This window comes from Anabrus simplex, chromosome X, assembly GCF_040414725.1.
Source record: "Anabrus simplex isolate iqAnaSimp1 chromosome X, ASM4041472v1, whole genome shotgun sequence".
Taxonomy (NCBI): Eukaryota; Metazoa; Arthropoda; class Insecta; order Orthoptera; family Tettigoniidae; genus Anabrus; species Anabrus simplex.
Genome location: NC_090279.1, coordinates 46884565 through 46906557, shown reverse-complemented (window position 1 = coordinate 46906557; position 21993 = coordinate 46884565). Strand labels below are relative to the sequence as shown.

General features: G+C 39.7%; 1 protein-coding gene across 1 annotated transcript in view; it reads right to left on the bottom strand.

Annotated features, from left to right (window-relative positions):
* LOC137503261 (hemolymph lipopolysaccharide-binding protein-like) overlaps positions 1–21993 on the bottom strand; it is a 71271-nt gene that overhangs the window by 43381 nt on the left and 5897 nt on the right. The window contains exons 3-5 of the mRNA XM_068230803.1: positions 20679–20808; positions 11300–11504; positions 5991–6116 (exon numbers count right to left, since the gene is read on the bottom strand). Coding sequence (XP_068086904.1) covers positions 5991–6116; positions 11300–11504; positions 20679–20808 — 461 coding nt within the window. The remainder of the gene's footprint in view (positions 1–5990; positions 6117–11299; positions 11505–20678; positions 20809–21993) is intronic.

Below are 21993 nucleotides of genomic sequence, written 5' to 3'. Positions count from 1 at the left end.
CTATGGGTGATTGCACAAGATGGCGGCTATACACGGACTTCTTTGGAGAAAGATGACGGCTATGGGTGATTGGACAAGATGACGGCTATACACGGACTTCTTTGGAGAAAGATGACGGCTATGGGTGATTGCACAAGATGGCGGCTATACACGGACTTCTTTGGAGAAATATGACGGCTATGGGTGATTGCACAAAATGGCGGCTATACACAGGCTTCTTTGGAGAAAGATGACGGCTATGGGTGATTGCACAAGATGGCGGCTATACACGGACTTCTTTGGAGAAAGATGACGGCTATGGGTGATAGCACAAGATGACGGCTATACACGGACTTCTTTGGAGAAAGATGACGGCTATGGGTGATTGCACAAGATGGCGGCTATACACGGACTTCTTTGGAGAAATATGACGGCTATGGGTGATTGCACAAGATGACGGCTATACACGGACTTCTTTGGAGAAAGATAACGGCTATGGGCGATTGCACAAGATGGCGGCTCTACACAGGCTCTTATGGAGAAAGATGGCGGTCATGGTCGATTGCACAAGATGGCGTCTATACACTGGCTTCTTTGGAGAAAGATGACGGCTATGGGTGATTGCACAAGATGGCGGCTATACACGGACTTCTTTGGAGAAATATGACGGCTATGGGTGATTGCACAAAATGGCGGCTATACACGGGCTTCTTTGGAGAAAGATGACGGCTATGGGTGATTGCACAAGATGGCGGCTATACACGGAATTCTTTGGAGAAAGATGACGGCTATGGGTGATTGCACAAGATGACGGCTATACACGGACTTCTTTGGAGAAAGATGACGGCTATGGGTGATTGCACAAGATGGCGGCTATACACGGACTTCTTTGGAGAAATATGACGGCTATGGGTGATTGCACAAGATGACGGCTATACACGGACTTCTTTGGAGAAAGATAACGGCTATGGGCGATTGCACAAGATGGCGGCTCTACACAGGCTCTTATGGAGAAAGATGGCGGTCATGGTCGATTGCACAAGATGGCGGCTATACACTGGCTTCTTTGGAGAAAGATGACGGCTATGGGTGATTGCACAAGATGGCGGGTATACACGGACTTCTTTGGAGAAAGATGACGGCTATTGGTGATTGCACAAGATGGCGGCTATACACGGACTTCTTTGGGGAAAGATGACGGCTATGGGTGATTGCACAAGATGGCGGCTATACACAGGCTCTTATGGAGAAAGATGGCGGTCATGGTCGATTGCACAAGATGGCGGCTATACACTGGCTTCTTTGGAGAAGGATTACGGCTATGGGTGATTGCACAAGATGGCGGCTATACACGGACTTCTTTGGAGAAAGATAACGGCTATGGGCGATTGCACAAGATGGCGGCTATACACGGACTTCTTTGGAGAAAGATGACGGCTATGGGTGATTGAACAAGATGGCGGCTATACACTGGCTTCTTTGGAGAATGATGTCGGCTATGGGTGATTGCACAAGATGGCGGCTATACACGGACTTCTTTGGAGAAAGATGACGGCTATGGGCGATTGCACAAGCAGGCGGCTGTACATGGCCTCTTGTGGATAAAGATGACGGCTATGGGCGATTCCGCAAGATGACGATTATACATAGGCCCAGCTATACGTGGGCTCTGATAAGAATGTCTAGTGCCATAAGAAATAAATTAGTTACATTTAATTTCCTAGCAGTCGAACAAATTATCTGATAAACATGTAACTTGAAATTTGGGTTCCAAAATATACTATCTGAATGTGTTGGCATGAGTTATAAGCATGTAGCTCATGCGGAAAGTGAAATAAACAGTTCGGGTAGCGCTATAAGAAATACATTGCTTACATTTAAGCCCCTAGCAGTGGAAAAAATTATCGCATAAAAATGTATTTGAAATATCGGTTCTGAAACATATAATTTCAATCTGTTAGCATAGGCTATAAGCTTGCAGCTTATGCATGAGTGACATCAAACCGGACGCCTGAACAAATTATCGTAAAAACATGTAACATTAAATATCGGTTCGGAAACATATTACTTCACTGTGTTGGTATAGGTTACAAGCTTGTATCTCATGGAGGAGCGAAAACAAACAGAACGCCTGGAGCCATAAGAAATACATTGCTTACATTTAAGCCCCTGGCTGTCGAACAAATTATCGGATTAAAATGTAACTTGATATTTCGGTTCGGAAATATACTATTTGAATCTGTTGGCATGCGATATAAGCCTGTAGGTCATGCGTAAAGTGAAATAAGAAATGCATAACTTACATTTAAGCCCCTAGCATTCAAAAAATTATCGCTTAAACATGTAACATGAAATATCGAATTGTTTCAAATTGCTCGTAGCTTTGGTTACAAACAAGAGCACGTAGAATTTCAAATTTCACACACCCACGTGCCTAAGGTAGCAAATAAAAGCACGTGGAATTTCAAATTTCGCGCAGTCGCGTGACTGAGGTAGCACCCATGAGGATTTAGCCCAGTCAAGATGCTCTTTTATTTAAGGATGGCCTCTGACAGCTGTCAAAAAGCGCATGGAATTTCAAATTGCCCGCCACTACGTGTCTAAGGTATTAGCTATGCTCTCTTGTTTAAAGATGGCCGCTGAAAGCTGACAAAAGAGCACGTGGAATTTCAAATTGCCCGCCACCACGTTCCTAAGGTGGTAGCTATGAAGTTTAGTGCCGTAAATATGGCAGCACTGAGGTTAGCGAAGCGTGCTTATTTAAATATGGCAGTTGTCAGCTTGACAGCAGTCAAAAAACCGCATGCCTTTGTTTACAAACTAGATCATGTGGTCGTGACGTCACGGTCACGTTGTCATGGCGTCACGGGGTCAATGACCTTTTGCCGGGGTCAATGACCTCGGGTGCTGACGCCAAGTGTTTGGGATCCCCACTGCTCCACTACTCATTCATTCTGGTGCGTGTAGTATTTCATGGTTGTTTCCGGCCACCGCTCAGTCTACTATTTCGTGACTTAATACTATCTTTGCTTCTTTTGGTCCTTGCCAATATATAGTTTCCGATAATGCTAAGGCTTTCACATCCAACCTCTTCCGAAAAGTCTGTTTTGACCTGTCTATTTCACAATTTCTTCTTATTACCCTGAACCATCTCTGGCTGAGCGGGTTAATCGTAATCTTCGATCGGCATTGATTGCTTTTCACCATGAAGATCATTCCAGGTGGGATACTTCGTTGGATTGGTTACCTTTTGCTTTAAATTCAGCTGTTCATGAGTCACACAAGTTCACCCCTGCCTCGTCCGGCTCCACGGCTAAATGGTTGGCGTGCTGTCCTTTGGTCACAAGGGACCCGGGTGCGATTCCCGGTAGGGTCGGAAAATTTAACCATAATTGGTTAATTTCTCTGGCACAGGGGCTGGGTTTATGTGTCGTCTTCATCATCATTTAATCCTCATCACGACACGGAGGTCGCCCAGAGGTGTCACATCAAAAGACCTGCACCTGGCGAGGCGATCAAGTCCTCGGACACTCCTAGCACTAAAAGCCATACGCCATTTCATTTTACCCCTGCCTGTCTCAAGTTTGTTCCTGCCCACACCTCTCTCTAATCTTTGGTCACTTAAGGAAATAGATCCCGATATTATTAGAGATCTAAGGATAAAGGCCAAAAGTAACCTTAAAGCTTCTCGCGAAAAGGTTATGGGAAGGTATGAACGTGGAGGGAGGCCCACCAATTTAAAAGTCGGAGATAAGGTTATGGTAAAAATAAATTGTAGCTGCGGGCAAGCTTGCCCCCAGATTTCATGGGCCATGTATTACTTTTGATTTCCTAACCCCTGTCTCCCTATTGGTCAGCAACCCAGCCACTGAGAGGATATTTAGGGTTGACCTTTCTCAAGTGCAACCAGTATAAACTCCACACAGGCAACTAAATCTTGTCAGTAAGAGAAGGTTATTTTTCTTTCAAAACAGTTTGGAATTTTAAAATAGGTAACTTTATATTGTAATATGGAGGCCTTCTGCCACGACCATGACGGAATTATCTTGTAAACCTTCCCCTCTATTAAATATGTGCCTGTTTGCCATGTCCTGGTGGCCATTATCTAGCCCCCGTGTCCAAATTCCGGCCTACTGACACACTCATCATCATTTATCTATATTATTTAATAGTTGAAATTTTGTTTTTTATCATTTCTACATATGATTGCAATATAAAAAAACACTAATAGTGTTTCCTAAATATATTTTAATTTCTAATTTCTTTCATATATTGAATATGTGGCATTATGGTTTTTCCGATAAAGTAATGAATATGTAAGAACATTTTCAGAAATAAAAAATATACAAATAATGATGACGTTGATGATGATGATGATGATGATGACGAATACAAAAAAATAAAAATGCTACATTGTTTTATTTTTAACTTTTTGTCTTATGAAAGGTGAATGTGGTATTAATGTTATGACAGAGTTTATTGGTTTGGCACCAAAAATGTATGCATATGTGACAGAAAATTCTCAATCTCCAAATAAAGGCGAAAGGTGTACGTTCAATCCCAGGCAGCCATTTACAATTTCCACACTATCGTAAGATACTAGCATCTACAAATGCAGTTTCTTGTGGACAGATGAGAATACCATCACACATACATAATGTTTTTGCTACTGAACAGAACAAATGTTCATTAATTCCATATGAAGATAAATGTCAGTGGAATAGTGATTCCCTTATGAATGTACCATAGGGGTACAAAGACGTGTAGGTGTTGTTATGCCTTGATATTTTTATGTATATAGTATTCATGAATCTTTCATGGTTGTAAATACAATAATTATGTGTAAAAAGGGGAAAATTATCTAAAAAGATCATTACATCATCATTCATTTTAAAATTACATTTTCAATTTCTATAATCACGATGTAAAATTATAAAAAATATATTCTCTAGATTTTTTACATTTCTCCTTACCCGACCCGTCGTTATTCATCATGCTCTCTCTACTCCATGCTCACCAGATTGATATTATAACAATAACGTAAGTATATCTGTAGCAAAAACGGGGTGAAAAACAAAATTAGGATTTAGCTTTAAAACTATGCACTGTGAGGAGAGGTCTTGGCAAAAGTGGAGTCGGGAACTTATTCACATGGCTAAGACCCGTCAAGGTGATAGCAGTGAGGTTAGGGTTCGTTGCCATTTTGAAAATTCCGAACACGTAGCTAAGTTCCGTCGAGATAACAGCTGTGAGGTTAGCGATACTTCGATAGGGAGGGTGGGCATGTCGAGAAGGGCAGCTAGCCTTAAAACTAGGCTCCTCTGACCTCTTCTGAAAATGCTGACGCCGATGTCATTGTTTTTGAATCCGTCTTGCTCTACTATTAAAACTATATTATTATTATTATTGTTATTATTATTATTATTATTATTATTATTATTATTATTATTATTATTATTATTATTATTATTATTGTTGTTGTTGTTGTACGTTTATTGTCTCCATATTCCTATTAATACATAATAATTATTTGTTGGGTAAACTGAAGACAAAATCCCTCGAGCTTTGACCGTGTAAATCACACTTCAAACCTACATAGATAAAATTACATAGACCTGACTTGCGAGATGTGATGAGATTAGAGTTGGTAATGATCTCACCTGTTATATTAATACAACATATGTGAATATTTCATGATTAAAAAGTACATACATATTATGTCCTTGCATTGCACTGGTCGGACGGAGAAAACAGTTCACCTCTTTGCGTGACGTCATCGGAGCTACAGAACGGACTGTATATCGCGAAGGCAGTGGTTTGATGCACTTTGATATCAAGTACCTGTTAGATTAATTCCACGAACTGTATTACTGTGACTTGAAAGCTGGATTAAATTCGAATGGCGCATGCAAACATTTTGATTAAAAAGCCCTAAGAAACATGTATTTATAACATAAAATATTATTCATCGAACACAGAAGCACAACTATGCAGTTGAGAATATACGGTACCGTTATCATCCAATGTCCACTGGCGTTCTTGCGGCCATGCACGGACACGTCCAACTTAGAGCCCACAGACGATGCACAGTGATCTGCGCTCGCCAGTGTAACTGCTAGCATCAAGGGCAAGAGAACCTGGAAGAGGTACAGAGTTCAACAGTTAACTATTACTAAAATGACATTCTAAAGGAGGTCGTGACAGAAAATTTGGTACTTCAAGGCAGAACACTGATTTCGGTTTCATCTATCCATCCTCAGTCAAACAAACACATAACTTTAGATCTTCAGCCCAGTTTGAAAACTTTGATAGTCAGTTAACAAATCAGCGCGCAATATTTACCTGTGTAATGTAATCGTCTGTTTCCCGGTGCAGTTTTATGTGTTCTGACAGGATTCATGAACTTGATCCTAGCTACTTGTTAATTATCATCATGAGAGCTTCATGAACTTTGTTGTAGGTAATTGTTAAATTATCTGACCATTCCACGTCCCTTGCTATATTTCCTCCCTGTCGTGGCCTACATTTCTATAACGGAGTAAGACTACAGCCCCATCTAGTCCAAGTAACTATTGTGCGGAGAACTCGTCCTGTGGTAATTTCTCACTGAACACAGATTGCAATTACTTGCACGTGGCAGAGAACGTAAGGTGCAGAGATGATATTTACCAATACAATATATTCGGAATTGGATTTTCTTTCCTTTCTAACTATTTGAACGGGAACCAAGAAATGGAATTTCAACGCTCGAGAAATTTACAATAAGGAGCTCGAATGTTCTGATATTTAACAACATATCTGGGGGAGAGGACTCACGTCTGTCAGAGTCTGATGACCAGTAAGTTTCGGGGTATTATTAAGTTAGTCTTTACAAATGGAAAACTCATACTTCGCGTAAAGAAGCCATAGCTACACGAGCACATGTCATAGGTCAGGGATCGAACCCTGGTATCCAATCCATAAATTGTTTTGCAAACGATACACAGAATCGAAAGGAGCCGTAGCTTCTAGTTTTACATTAGACTGGGCTCGAACCCTCGATTCTAGTTCACAATGATTTTGCAATACGCTGGTTTTCGGGGCAGTGTAATACATTATTCACAATTGTCTGACATCACAGACCCTTAACGCAGAAGGGGTATTTTACCCATGGGGTTAGTATTACCTGGTTACCCTCTCTATATTAAGGAAACCGAACACCAGAGAATAAGCCCTACATGTATTTTACAGAAATGCGGACACCCTAATAGTCGCATGCTTGCTATAAACATCGAAATCCTCCCGAGATTCACATATTTATGCTCTGCCATACCTTGTTAATTAGCTCATGTTCAGGCTACTGCCTCGCCACACATAAGTCAATCACTACAAGAAACCTTAGCTCAAAAATTCACTCTTTAAATAGAGTAACAGCCGCTGTTTCTGGAAGGATACATTTTTATACATTTCGATTAGATAATCTATTTGATATCACATAATTTGATAGGCTGATGAAATTGTTGACAGATTTGATAACTTCTGAATGATTGAAAGAAAAACTGACTGGCGATAGCTTACCCAAGTTCCAAATACCAACTTCCATTCGGGTTGTTAATGTGCTTTCAACAACAACGAGCAGAACAAAATCGATGATAGGGACTCTTGTCTCAGAAAGGCAAACTACTTGAATATCTGACGGTTCAAGGTATTTCACACAGGTGACAGCATATACAACTTTACGAGGCCACAATATCGATACAGTGAACATAAATGCCAGTAATAACTACAACTTCTCCTGTATTATACTACCATACATCTTCTCTAAATGTGCCCATGTTGGACATAATTACCTATTTATCTCGGAGCACTTCCCCAGTTACTTGGCTGCTTGCATGAAGGAGCTATACCAAATTAATTCAGAGTCTCTATAGTATCCCCAGCTTGACATGTGGTGCGCGGAAGCTGAAGAAAATATTCTTTATAGTTATATTGGACACATCTTCAAAGTTTAAAACTGTTCTGATAGAAGAAAATTTGTGTTTAGGAAAATTTCTTTCCGTGAGGATCAACTAGCAGGGTTCAAGCAAGATACGGCAGATATTTTATATTCAGGAGGCCGGATGGACTGCATCGCTATTACCTTCGCAGGCGTAATAACAGGGCTGTACAAGTAAGAGAGGGCTGTTGGACTAGAATTGTTGCCTACATTTCAAGAAAGTAAAACCAGTGCAATAGAGCAGGTGGAGCATTATCTGGTCATATTATGATTAAGAGCGGATCCCGCAAGGCAGTTTTACTGAACGGCGGTGTTTTCTTGTATGTTAATTACTGTGTCGATGCTACGAAAATAGATCAAGTACCTAGCTGCGCTTTACACATCTCTTCACATAGTTATGGGTGTATTTAGCGGTCGCAGTAAGGATGTAAACCAGAGGCATATGAGTTGTTCGTAAGACCCGTTCAGCGTGTGAGAGACTCACCAGGATTACTTGACTCAAGAACAACATGAAAAGATCCACAGGAGAGCAGCGCGATTTGCTCTGGGTGGCTTCCGACAAAGAGTAGTGTAATGAAAATATTGGAAACTTCGAGCTGGGAAGACTTGGGAGTAAGGGAACAAACAGCTGAGCTGTAATACGTCAACTCACGGACACTCATATTACACACACATAACTCTATACATGGACATTGTCAGGGATAGTGTTTTAAGTGCTATGCCTGCATGACCTAAGCGCCATCATAGTCCTGATTCTGTGGCCTCTTAGCACACTTTACACGCACATTCTTTGAGGAAGGAATACTGTAGAAATAAACTGACGACATGCAGCAGATCTTGTCGAAGGTGGTGTGAGGAAAGCCATCGTCAGAAGATTAGAAGCATTTGAAATGCGGGTCTACTCTATTGACCAGGATGAATAGAAATGTGCAGCTCCACTACCCTGGTCGTATCATTAGGGAAGATCAAGAAAAGAGGAGTCCTGCGAGATCCCGCACGTGTTAGCTGGGGAATCTTCGACTGTAGTTCAGCCAACAGCAAAACTAAGATCCAAAGTCCAATGACGGATACTATCCAGTGTGGTACTAATAATTCCGGCAGACAGAGCGTCCAAAGAGACGGGAGGATAAACGTGGAACTGATCATTACTACATGCATTGAGTAATGTACTATTAATAAGGATTGTCCCTCTATAGCTCATGTGGAGAGACCGCACTTAACTGTATAGCTTGGTGCCTGCTGCAAATGATCTCCTGAAAGCCTCTCTATAGCTCGTGTGGAGAGACCGCACTTAACTGTATAGCTTGGTGCCTGCTGCAAATGAGCTGCTGATAGCCTCTCTATAGCTCGTGTGGAGAGACCGCACTTAACTGTATAGCTTGGTGCCTGCAGCAAATGAGCTCCTGTAAGCCTCTCTTTGCTCTTCTCTATTGCTCGTGTGGAGAGACCGCACTTAACTGTATAGCTTGGTGCCTGCTGCAAATGAGCTCCTGAAAGTCTCTCTTTGCTCTCCTCTATTGCTCGTGTGGAGAGACCGTACTTAACTGTATAGCTTAGTGCCTGCTGCAAATGAGCTCCTGAAAGTCTCTCTTTGCTCTCCTCTATTGCTCGTGTGGAGAGACCGCACTTAACTGAATAGCTTGGTGCCTACTGACCGCACTTAACTGTATAGCTTGGTGCCTGCTCCAAATGAGCTCCTGAAAGTCTCTCTTTGCTCTCCTCTATTGCTCGTGTGGAGAGGCCGCACTTAACTGTATAGCTTGGTGCCTGCTGCAAATGAGCTCCTGAAAGTCTCTCTTTGCTCTCCTCTATTGCTCGTGTGGAGAGACCGCACTTAACTGAATAGCTTGGTGCCTACTGACCGCACTTAACTGTATAGCTTGCTGCCTGCTCCAAATGAGCTCCTGAAAGTCTCTCTTTGCTCTCCTCTATTGCTCGTGTGGAGAGGCCGCACTTAACTGTATAGCTTGGTGCCTGCTGCAAATGAGCTCCTGAAAGTCTCTCTTTGCTCTCCTCTATTGCTCGTGTGGAGAGACCGCACTTAACTGTATAGCTTGGTGCCTGCTGCAAATGAGCTCCTGAAAGTCTCTCTTTGCTCTCCTCTATAGCTCGTGTGGAGAGACCGCACTTAACTGTATAGCTTGGTGCCTGCTGCAAATGAGCTCCTGAAAGCCTCTCTTTGCTCTCCTCTATTGCTCGTGTGGAGAGACCGCACTTAACTGTATAGCTTGGTGCCTGCTGCGAATGAGCTCCTGAAAGTCTCTCTTTGCTCTCCTCTATTGCTCGTGTGGAGAGACCGCACTTAACTTGCTCTCCTTCGACTTGTCTCCACCACTGACAGCTTACCCTTGTGTTACATCACGTTCCCTTGTTTGAACATTCATCAATCACAAAATATCCCACTCAAATTCTGTGAAAATTCCACTGCTCTATAGAGATATTTCGTCCTTTAATTGCCCAGCTCCATGGCGAAATGGTTTTGTACAATAGGTACCGGGTCAGATTAGCTGCCGTGTCGAGATTTTAACCTAAATTGGTTAATCGGGGGCCGTGTGTTTGTGATGTCTTCTTAAGTAGGAGCCGCATCCCCGAGACATTCAAGTCACCTATAAGACCTGCACCAGGCCTGCTCGGAGGATATTCGCCATTATTATTATTATTATTATTATTATTATTATTATTATTATTATTATTATTATTACTTGTCCAACCCATGTACCGTTTTCTCTACGGGGTCGTGTATGAAGTGAGATGAATCTGTCGTGGCGGTTTTGTTATGACCGAATATCCTTTCTTATCAGAAAAGTTAATGAGATGAAATATGATGGTAAGAGAGGAGAGGGTGAGACCCAGCGCTGGCACATAGCCTACGCCTACTCCTGTCGAATAGCAGCAAGGGGACTGCTCATGGCTTAACGTCTCCATCCAACGGTTGAATCACCAGCAACAGCGTCATATGCTCTCACTCCGTATGAGCACTGCGGATACGTTTGGAATTTAATCAAGGCTTATCCAGTGCTTAGAAATAGGATACCAGCAATTCTCCTACCCTGCCGGCCAATATTCTGATTCTGAACTTTTTTTCCACTAACGGGACTCGAACCGGGTAACCACGTTGTCAGAGCGTTTAGACTTCAACGCCCTAACGATCATGGCTACGAGGCGGTCTATTATTATTATTATTATTATTATTATTATTATTATTATTATTATTATTATTATTATTATTATTATTATTATTATTATTATTATTATTATTATTATTGTGAATGTCCACTCCAAGCCTGACAACAACTCACCCTTGACCCCTTGTTATCAGCTACAGAGAAATAAACAAACACTCACCAAGAGAAGCGACATCCTTACGAGTTCTGACAGTGATATCTTTAGCTCTGGCTTGCTATTTATTTCATTGACTTGAGTGTTCAGAAAGTCCCGCATGCTGAATCCAGCCAGCTCGCTTGCCGACTGGATGACCTCTCCAACCTTCGACGTCATATTCCGATAACCGAGCTGAGATTTATCGCGCAAAAATACTATCTGTGCGAGCCTGTAACAAAAAACTATGGATAAAGACCAGATTTTAACAAATCTCTTGTATTTTGTGACCAGAAATTCAATAATAAGGTAACAATTAGTTTAACTTTATGTTTGGTTCGATATTCGATAACTGTCTGGGCCTCCAGCGAGCTGAAGAGGAGATAGAAAATTATTCAATGCCGACATTCTTTCCCAAATTTACAGTTTTGTGGCCTTGTTAATGAGTTTTATAGTGCGGCTCAAAACAACATTTGTATCCTAAACCAACGGCGTCTTTGTCTGTGAAATAAGTTTTCGGTACGAGGGCGACCAAGTGCCATTGTTTGTAAGGTTGTCGACCACGAGAAGTTGGAGACTTGATTTCCTGTTTATGGAACATTGACTGGAAGAGGCATTAGTGGAATTTAATAGCGAATATTACACGTTAAACGGAAGGGCCCGTGATGACAGTCTTCAGTCGCATAAAACGGGAAGACCTAGGGCTGTAATAATGATATAATTTGTTACGACAGACGTGAATACTTTCTTAAGCTTTCTGTACGTGTGTAAATCTTGACAGCATTTTCATATGTTTCAGTTAGACCGTTGTACTCGTGTTGCGGTTTAAATTCACTTTGTTCACAAAAACAAATCACCCATGTGCCCGACGATGTCATTTCCGAGATTCTCGGCAAGGTTTTTGAGATACGACTGCCGCGTTTAAATGACAACAACCACAGCAACAGGGGAGGGTTCTGTTTTTTATTATTATTATTATTATTATTATTATTATTATTATTATTATTATTATTATTATTATTATTGATACGGGGATACCCGTGGAGCAGAAAGAGGTTGAAGAAGGTGCTGGGTTGAATGGGTCTAACTACACTGTCAAGAATTGAATTTAGAACTTAAACTGAAGGTTATATTTTCAGAACTCAAAATTTAACAATTTTTACAGGTACAAGTAGCAAACATAAAACAAGATTGTGAAAAAATCCAAGATTCAGAACCTTGACACCTTGGGCTTTAAGCCCCTAGCTTTACATTTCCTGAGCTATGAGCTCAAATTTACAAAGAGCACAATTTAACTCAAGGGCAGAAATCCTCCAAATTCATGGAGCACTTGCTCCCAAAATACAATGTCTAGCCTTCCAGAGGCACTCGTTACAATCACAAAATTGAACAAGAGCTAACAGGCTCTCAGTTTCTTCTAGCCTATTCAAGGCAATATCCGAAAATTACAATCACTCGCCATCAAGATACAACTTACAAATTTGAAACAGGGTTATCTTGTACCCAACATATTGGGCCTTTGCGGATAAGAACAGGTTAAGTAAATGGCCCGAAACACAAAATGAATGGAGGCATGTACTTGCACTCCTAGATATGAACTCTTAAAACCTAAAGGGCACTAGGCCGATGAAACGGGGGCTACTCCCAAACTACTGAGGTGACTCGTATAAGGATAAATTAATGTCTTACGTAAAGGAAGAAAAACAGTTACAAAACGTAGTCACCTCAAACCAGGCTGAAGGGGAGCTCGAGAGGGTACATCACTCTCTATCCCCGATTTACAGTCGAAGATTTTATGAAGTTTTTACATTAGCTGGCAGAAAGTTACATTTCAGAAAAGAAGGTTACATTGTTAATGATTCGGAACTTTCCCTCGGGTTGAACTGCGGAGCTAGCAAGAAAGAAGGATGTTATGTGGCCATTACCTGGTAGATGTACTGCTGCCTGATGAAAGAGGCCTCCCGCCTCCTGCTTTGACGCACACTCTTAGTAAGATGACAATCAATTGGCCAAGAGACGTGCAAAGCCACAGTTTATAAACCCTCAGGGAAGGTTCGAGATCTTTCACGAATGAACCCTGCCACACCCTCTCAATTTATTGGTCAATTTAAAAGTTACACTCAAAATCGAAGAAGAACATTGTGATTGGTAGAAAATTAATTACAGAAATTAGTGATTGGTTGGACTAAAAACTGGCGGAAAGAAAAGGTAAATATTGCCAACCCAAAACTAAATGACCATCAATCATGAAAAAACTTATGAATACATAACTTCTTTTAATCAAAAGTTCTTTCACTTCACACCAGTGTGCATGATCGTAGTTTTATGGGTAGTGTCATCTATGGGAGAATGTCCAAACTTCTTGATGAATGGCAAACCAAACAAGTAGAAATTCACACAGGTAAGGAAACTGCACAATAACAAAATTCTTATTTTACTAGTGACATCTTCCGAGTAAAGTTCTAAGTTGGTGTAGTTTCAGTTTCACTGTTTTCCAATAGAGGAGTTCATTTAGGCGCTAGTTTTGAATACTCGCCGTTGAGGTGTACCTCCCGGTACAGACCTCTACACACCCCCCCAAGAGTTCTTCCTTTGGGTGACTCAGGATAATTTTGAAAAAATTATTTCCATTTGAAGAAAATTTCTAAGTCTTTTTGTTTTTAAGTAGATAGTTTGAAACTTGTTTAACTTCAGTTTTAGAGTGTCCTTGTTGTTGTAGAATATTAACAACATGTTGACAGTTTTGAGGCTAGACCTGCCGCCGCTGCCGATACCCAGTTGAGGTCGCCCGGACCCCTCAAGCACCCTCAGATACACCTCTCCCGCTACTATGAGAGGGGTAGTCGTGGTGATGTTAGGAGTATATGTGCAGTCCCCAGATGAGTTGGCGGCAGTGTCATCGCACTTCAGCCTTTGCCGGGAGATGGACTCTGGCGCGCCGTTCACAAGGAGCCTTCACGGGAGTGGAGAGGGCCCGTACCCCACTTCAGTTGCAATACGGCGACACTGAAACAGTAAGATCTCTGCGACAGAACTGTGTAGTAGTAGTAGTAGTAGTATTTATTCACTCATTATGTTGTTTACATATTTACAGAACTCTGTTTCTTATATACATAACTCTTCTAATAACATTGTTACTTGAAAAAATTAATCTTGTAACTAAACCACATATATTACAGAAAGAGTAGGATTATTATTAACATATTAATACTTAAAATAAATTGTACTTATGACTATCTGTTGCACACATTAAATAAATTATTATTATGATTATTATTATTATTATTATTATTATTATTATTATTATTTTTATTATTATTATTATAACAAAATCTCACCAACCTCAACAGAGTCGAGTAGATATCAGTAAAATACCACGTAAGGTGAAACCTTGTGTGTGGTAATTTAGAATATTAATTACATGGAGAGAAATATATTTTAAATGATGCCTGAAGTACGAGGTATGAGTAAATGATGGATATGATCAACAGCTCATGGCGGAGCATCGAATAGAAATTGAATTTGGTGACGTGATATTCTCATTTACATTTCTTCAATAACAGTTTTATTATCCCTCACAAAGGATTTAAGACACTTCAGACTTATTTTCTGACTTAATGAAGTAGTTTGTAAAGAACCGGACAGGACATTAAAGAATTTTGGAATGAAGTATAAGAAATTGCGCTTTGTTATGCTAAGTTTGGGTTTGTATAAGTTACAATGGTGGTACATCTTACTGCGTGTTGAATATTCATATTTAATGTTCTCAATTATATTTTTGTTTTCCTTAATAATTTTTGTATATTTCAAGGGCATAGAGCTGTTTTACATTAAATATATCTGCTTCAGCACATAATTGACTACTTGGGCATAATCTTCCTTTCTGGTACATTATTCGTAATATAAGGTTGTGAACAACCTGTATTTTATTGATTACATTTTTGTATGCTAATATTCCGTAGCTAAGAATAGACTAAACTAATGCGTAATAAACCTCTCTAAACAATTCCATACTGGATATGTATTTTAAATTGTGAAATATACATACAGTTATTCTGATTTTCTTTCTTAAATTGGTGATATGACTTTTCCATTTCATGTTCGAATCAATTAATAATCCAAAATACTTAACATTACTTACTTTATAAATTTTGTAGCAGTTAAAAATAAATTTACAGTTGATGTTGTGTACAGTTAATTCCTTAAAATCGTTCCGTGTATCTATTACTGAAATATTCATATTATTTATTTATTTCTAATGTTTAAAAATAATTCATTATTATCCAACCATGCTTTAACTTTAAGCAGTGTTCGAGTTGCTCTCTGTCTTACGAGATTCCAGCTATCACCCTCTACATAAATGACTGTAACATCTGCATATGATACGATGTGCGTATGTTCGGCATTTTCTATTGTTTTCTCCAGATCATTAATAAATATAATAAACAATAGTGGACCTAATACTGTGCCTTGTGGGACACCCTTTATTATCTTCATCGGTGTGCTTAGATGTTGATTAATTCTGTATTCTGTATTTATTTATGAACAAACAGGCTTCCAGCCCCAATACATGTTCACAAAGCAATAAGTCTATTGAAAATAATATTAATATATATAGTATTAATGTAATAATAATAATAATAATCATAATAATAATAATAATAATAAAAAGAAATAATATTATTATTAATAACAATAATGATATTTAAATAAAAATAGAATAATAATCATAATAACAATAATAGGAATAAACAATAACAAAAGTCAAAACAATTAGCTTTAGCAGTCACCGACTCATGGTTCCCGAAAACTCATTACGTGTCCTTATGCGCTCAGCAACTTACGTCACATTCATTGCTCCTGACCTACTCCCGATCAATACCAGAACAGCGACAGTCAGCAATTACATTCCATCCAGCCATAACACAAACAAAAAATCCCTACCTTTATGAAATCTCATATCACTTACCCAACTCCACCCACTTAACTATGTACTCAACACCAATACTCCCCTTTCCATTAAATTTTATCAAACTATCTCCATCCATTCCCTAACATTCTATTATTAAACACTCTTCCCACAGACATATATCAATATTCCAAACATATACCCCCTCGTCCTCCCTCTAGCTCTCTCTCTTTCATTCTGTTCTCACAAGACTTTTTACCGCACATAAATACTTGTTCAACTCGCCCCCGCTTTCCCACTGTTTAATAATCCATCTTAAAATAGATTGTTCATCCCCTCTTCCCAGTAGTTTCCGATGTTCGGCACTCAGTAATCTATTTCTTATCCTACTCAATTCTTCACAGTCACTTAATAAGTGAAAATCGTCATTCACTGCCCCGCAAAGTGTACACACTGTCTTGTCCCTCCCATGTAGCCATCCTTTATTCCTATGTAATCCCATAAACCACCACATCATCCCATACCTTTTTGACCTCTCAACGTATCTAATATTTATCCCTGCTACCTCCTCTATTTTAATAAAAACACTCAGCGAGTTTCTCAGTCTACTTTTCCCCAATAATTTCTGCCTATGAATGTCTCTAATCCTCCTCTCAAGCATCCTCATCCTCCTAACTTATGTCTTCGTCCAAACCTCCCCCCCCCCCACAGATTCCCTAATCCTATCATCTCCAAATATCCCTTAATTTTTCTAGCTATCCGCCCTTATACATGCTCTTACGTTGCTGTTCATACGCTGCCTGTCAAACCCTCCCACCTTCCAGTCTTTTAAAATTCATCCAGTATCTAATTATTCTTTTCACACCCTCCGATTCCAAATCCTACCCACACATTAATTCCTCCCCTGCATTTGCCGTGCACCTTGGCATACCCATTACTATCTTACCAAAACTACTAATAATACTTCTTAATTCCCCTCTTTCCTCATACAACCCCCAAACTTCTGCGCCATACAAAACCCTCGCGAAAATAACCGATCTTAACACTCGCCTCAAGGCTTTATAACTAATATCCGGGTATTTAGCTAGCAAGTTTCTAACTGAGGCTAGAGCTGCTAATCTTCTGTTTTTCACCCTTCTAATCTGATCGTGCCATGTTCCTTTACTGTTAATAATAACTCCTAAATATTACAACTTCCTTACTTGTTCCAACCTTTGTCCTTGAAGTACCCATTTCCCTTCCATCTTTCTTCCTTTGTTTACCTGGGCTACTACTATTTTAGATTTATTGCCATTAATTCTCAAGCCCCATTTCCTCGCAAACAGCGACACTGCATTTAACGCTCTCTGCATCCCTCCTGAAGTTAGAGTCATCAATATCACATCATCAGCAAATATCAGTCCCGGTACCTCCAGGCCATTAATTACCGGCACTGCCCAATTGTTTGCCCCGTGCCCCTCCACAATATCGTTAATAAATAAAATAAACAATATTGGCGATAACTTGCATACTTGCTTTAAACCCACCTCGGACTTTAAGGGTCTACTCAGTCTCCCGTCCCCCAATTTTACACAAAACCTGACAAACCTATATATTACCTCCACTGCCCTCAACATCTTTTCCGAAATCCCCAGCCTGCCTAATTTCTCTAATAGAGCCTCTCTATTCATCTTATCAAACGCTTTTTCAAAATCTATTGCTGCCACATAAACCGTACTTCTAGCCAGGCTCTTATACTTTTCTAAAACAGTCTTTACTATGATTATATTATCCACGGTCCTTTTCTTTTTTCTAAATCCCCCTTGGAAATCTGTCAATATTTCATTTTCTTCAGCCCACTCGCTTAACCTGTTCGCCAACACCCCAGTGTATATTTTACTAAAGGAGTCTAACAGAGATATTCCTCTATAATTGTTCAGACTGTTCCTACAACCCTTACCCTTATATATTGGACATACAATTCCTTTTCCCCATTCCTTCGGGTACTTTCCTCCCTCGTAGATGTTATTGAATAGTTTAACTATACCCTCTATCATTGTCTCATTTTTGCTAATTTCTTTCAAAAACTTATTATTTAACCCATTACATCCCCAGCCGACTTTCCCCTAACTCTGCAAATCACTGTCAAAATTTCTTTCCTTGTAATTTCCTTGTCCAGTTCATAAATTGCCACTCTCCTATTCCTCCAGATTACTTCTCACCCCGTCCCCCTCCATCTTTCTTCCCCCTTTTCCCCTAGTAATTCACCAAAGTACCTCACCCATTGAACTTCCTCAATGCTCGTTCTCTCTATATTCCTTCCACCCTTAATTATTCTATTAATCTTTTCCCACACTTTCTCAATGTTGTTAGTCTTACAGTCCTTATTTATGGCTTCAATTTTTTTCTCCGACCACGCCTTTTTTACCTCACAAATTTTCTTTTTATACTCCTTACTCAATTTGCAGAAAATCTCCCTTTCTGCACCCCCACCTTTCTTTCTGTACTCTCCTAACGCCCTCAGCACCCTCCTCCGTCCTCCTTCACACTCTCTATTAAGCCATACTTCACCCTCTTTCTTATTTCTACATTCTACCTTCTACGCTATCATATTTATTGGATGTAGCAGCAATTCTAAGGCTTTATCAATATTATTCTCCTCTAACGCGCCTTCCCACACATATTTCAGAAGTTGTACTTCCTCTTTTACTAGCCTATTCTAATCCCGGCCAACTTTCTCTGACCATTTATACTTAATATATCCACTCCCTTGTTTATCCTTCGTCTCAGCTTCCTTCCTTAAACACTTCTCTTCTCCCCTCTTCATCATAACCCACACTGGGAAGTGGTGTGATTAAATCCAGTCTCCTATTTCCATTCTTACAATATCCTCCATCACTCCTTCCGAGCTTAAAACCATATCTATCACACTACCTCCTTTCTCAGTAACATATGTCAATTTCCCCGTACTGTTACCCTCCATCCATCCATTCAGAATATACAAATTCCCTACAGCGCACATCTCTAGGAGCTTCTCCCCATAACTGTTTATAATTTTATCTTCACTCCTTCTACTTTTCAACATACACATTCCATCCTCCCTACTATATGCTGGGCTCTGTTCCCCTATTCTCGTGTTCCAATCTCCGAATAACAACATATCCTCTTCTCCTGCAAACTTTCCTCTTATCCTGCTAATATCCACCAATAATTCTTCAAAAAATACTTATTTGCATATGCTGAACTACTAGGATGGCAATAAACGAACGCTAGATTTATTTTCTTCCTCCTTCCCTCAACCCCTCCCATATTCAATCTCAACCATATAGTTTCTTTCATATCTGTCTCTATATCCTCTACCATTTCATTAATTTCTTCCCTAATTAAAACTATTATCCCTCCTGGAGCGCGTCCCTTATTCCTCTCTTTTCTTCTATATTTATATTTTATCACAAACCCCTTCCATGAGATCTCCCTCCCTGTTTCCAGCCACGTCTCCAAGTGCCACAACATCGAAACTTTCTATTACTTCCCGAACTTTCTTATTTCCTAATTTGTTCGTTAGTCCCTCAGTATTTTTCAATATAGTTATAACTTTCCCTCCCTACCTTCTAAGTCTCCCCCTCTATTCTTGTTCCATGTAGTTATCGACCTATCATCCCTTGTCTCCATTCCTCCTGTTTTAACTAACCTATTCCGTTCCATGTCCTCCGTATCCTCCATCCCTTTACGTACTTTTCCCCAGAGGTCTTTTAAACTCCTACTTCTTCCTTTACTCATAATTGTTTTACCTTCCTGTTGATCAGTCTTCTCGTGTCCTTTCTTGCTCACTACACAACTGTACTCTGCTCTCACCGATTTTTGCTGCTCACCCTCACTCACCCCTTCACTATTTTGATCTTCTGAAACCACACTACACTGTCCGTTCTCTTCTGAGATGATCTCTTCTCCTTCCACGTCTCCCCTCCACTTTGTTACTTCTTTCTTCCTTCCATCTTGCCTTGCCAACTCTCCTTACTCGGAAATAACGCACTCGTCCATCTTCTTTAGCTTCGCTACTGAATGCTCCCTAACCCATCGTCCGTTTGTCACCACCAACCTCTGACCTCTTATTCGGGCCTTTAGCCCCTGATTTCTCGCTCTCCATAGGTGTCTGCTCAAGATCTTCATATTTTCACTTCCTTCCTTTCCCATGTCTCTTTTCACCCCTACTTTCCGTCCCTGTAAATTATTACTGTTACCTAACACAATTTCTGCCATTAGGGTTGAGAAAACTTTAACCCTAATTGGCCCCCATCCTTTAGTTTTTCCAACTCTCTCTACATCGTCTATGTCTACATTACTGAAGTTTATCTTCATTGTATCCCGTATAACTTCTACCACCATGGATATCAGGTCAATCTTGCCCTCTCTCACACCTTCCTCAACACCATATATAAATATGGCTTTCTTCAATCGCTCCTGCCTGTACCCCTCCGCTTCTCTCTTCATCTTCAATGTTGATTAATTTTGACATACTGTACTCGATCTGTCAAGTAACTCTCAAGAAAATCCAGCACATTGCCACTAAAGCCGTATGTTTCCAATTTCTGGAGGAGCAAGCGGTGTGAGACACTATCGAATGCCTTTTCAAGGTCGAGAAATATCCCTGTGGAGAGCAGAGAAGAATTAAGATTTTCATATATTCTTTTGGTTAAGGCGTTTATAGCATCAGTCGTTCCGAGATTTTTAATGAATCCAAACTGTCTGGACGAAAGTATTTGGTGTTTTTCTAAAAATTGGTAAATATTGTTCCTTAAGCATTTCTCGAATATTTTTGATATTGTTGTAGTTATCGAAATAGGTCTGTAATTTCTAATGTCATAAATATTTCCAGACTTGTGAAGAGGTTTTACTATTGTTGTTTTAAGCAGCTTTGGAAAGTAACCTAAGGTGAAGGAATCATTGATATTATTCAGCAACGGTTCCTTTAATGACTCTATATTTTCTTTAATAATTTGAGCCGAAATATTGTCTATTCCTACAACTTTGTTTTCATGTACTTCACTGAAACATCTCTTCAGAAACTATTATGTTACCGGTGCAAGGAAGCAAGTATGAGGGTTGCGAGCGATATTTAACGTGGAGTCGGAAATCAGTCTGTGATGCTTTTCTTTCTCAGTGGTTTCGTTAACGAAATAATTGTTAAATTTATTAGAAACATTTATGTCATCTTTACAGATTTCTCCTTTATATCTGATTTCCTTAATCTCTTCTTTTCTAACTGACCTTTGTGTTATTTCATTGACTATGCCCCAGACCTTACCCCGGTTATTTGAATTGCGATTGATCAGATTCCTATAGTACTCAGTTTTCGTTTTCAAAATTAGATCATTTAGTTTGTTCCTATATTTCCTGTACTGTTCTTTAATTTCCAAGTTATCCTTATTTTTTTAATATTGTTGATAAAGTCGGTCTCTTGTGTGAATAGATTTCACCAAACCGTAAGAAATCCATTCTGTTCTTTTAACTTCCTTTGATTTCAATTCAACAGTGGACAGGCTCATGCAGCTTTTAATCGTATTCACGAATTTATCAAGTTTGATATCTAAATCACTGCTGTTTAAAATGTCTCCCCAATTTATTTTACTTAAATGATTTTTAAGCTCAGAATTATCTAATTTAAAACAGTTACGTCGAAAATTTGGTATATTATTAGGGATCGAGGCATTTTGAATGTTGAGACTTACTATTATAGGATAATGATCTGAAATTTTACTTTGAGAGATGATAGAATGTCGTCATTTCTCAACCTACTTTTAATCGAAGCATGATCAATACAGGATTTACTTGT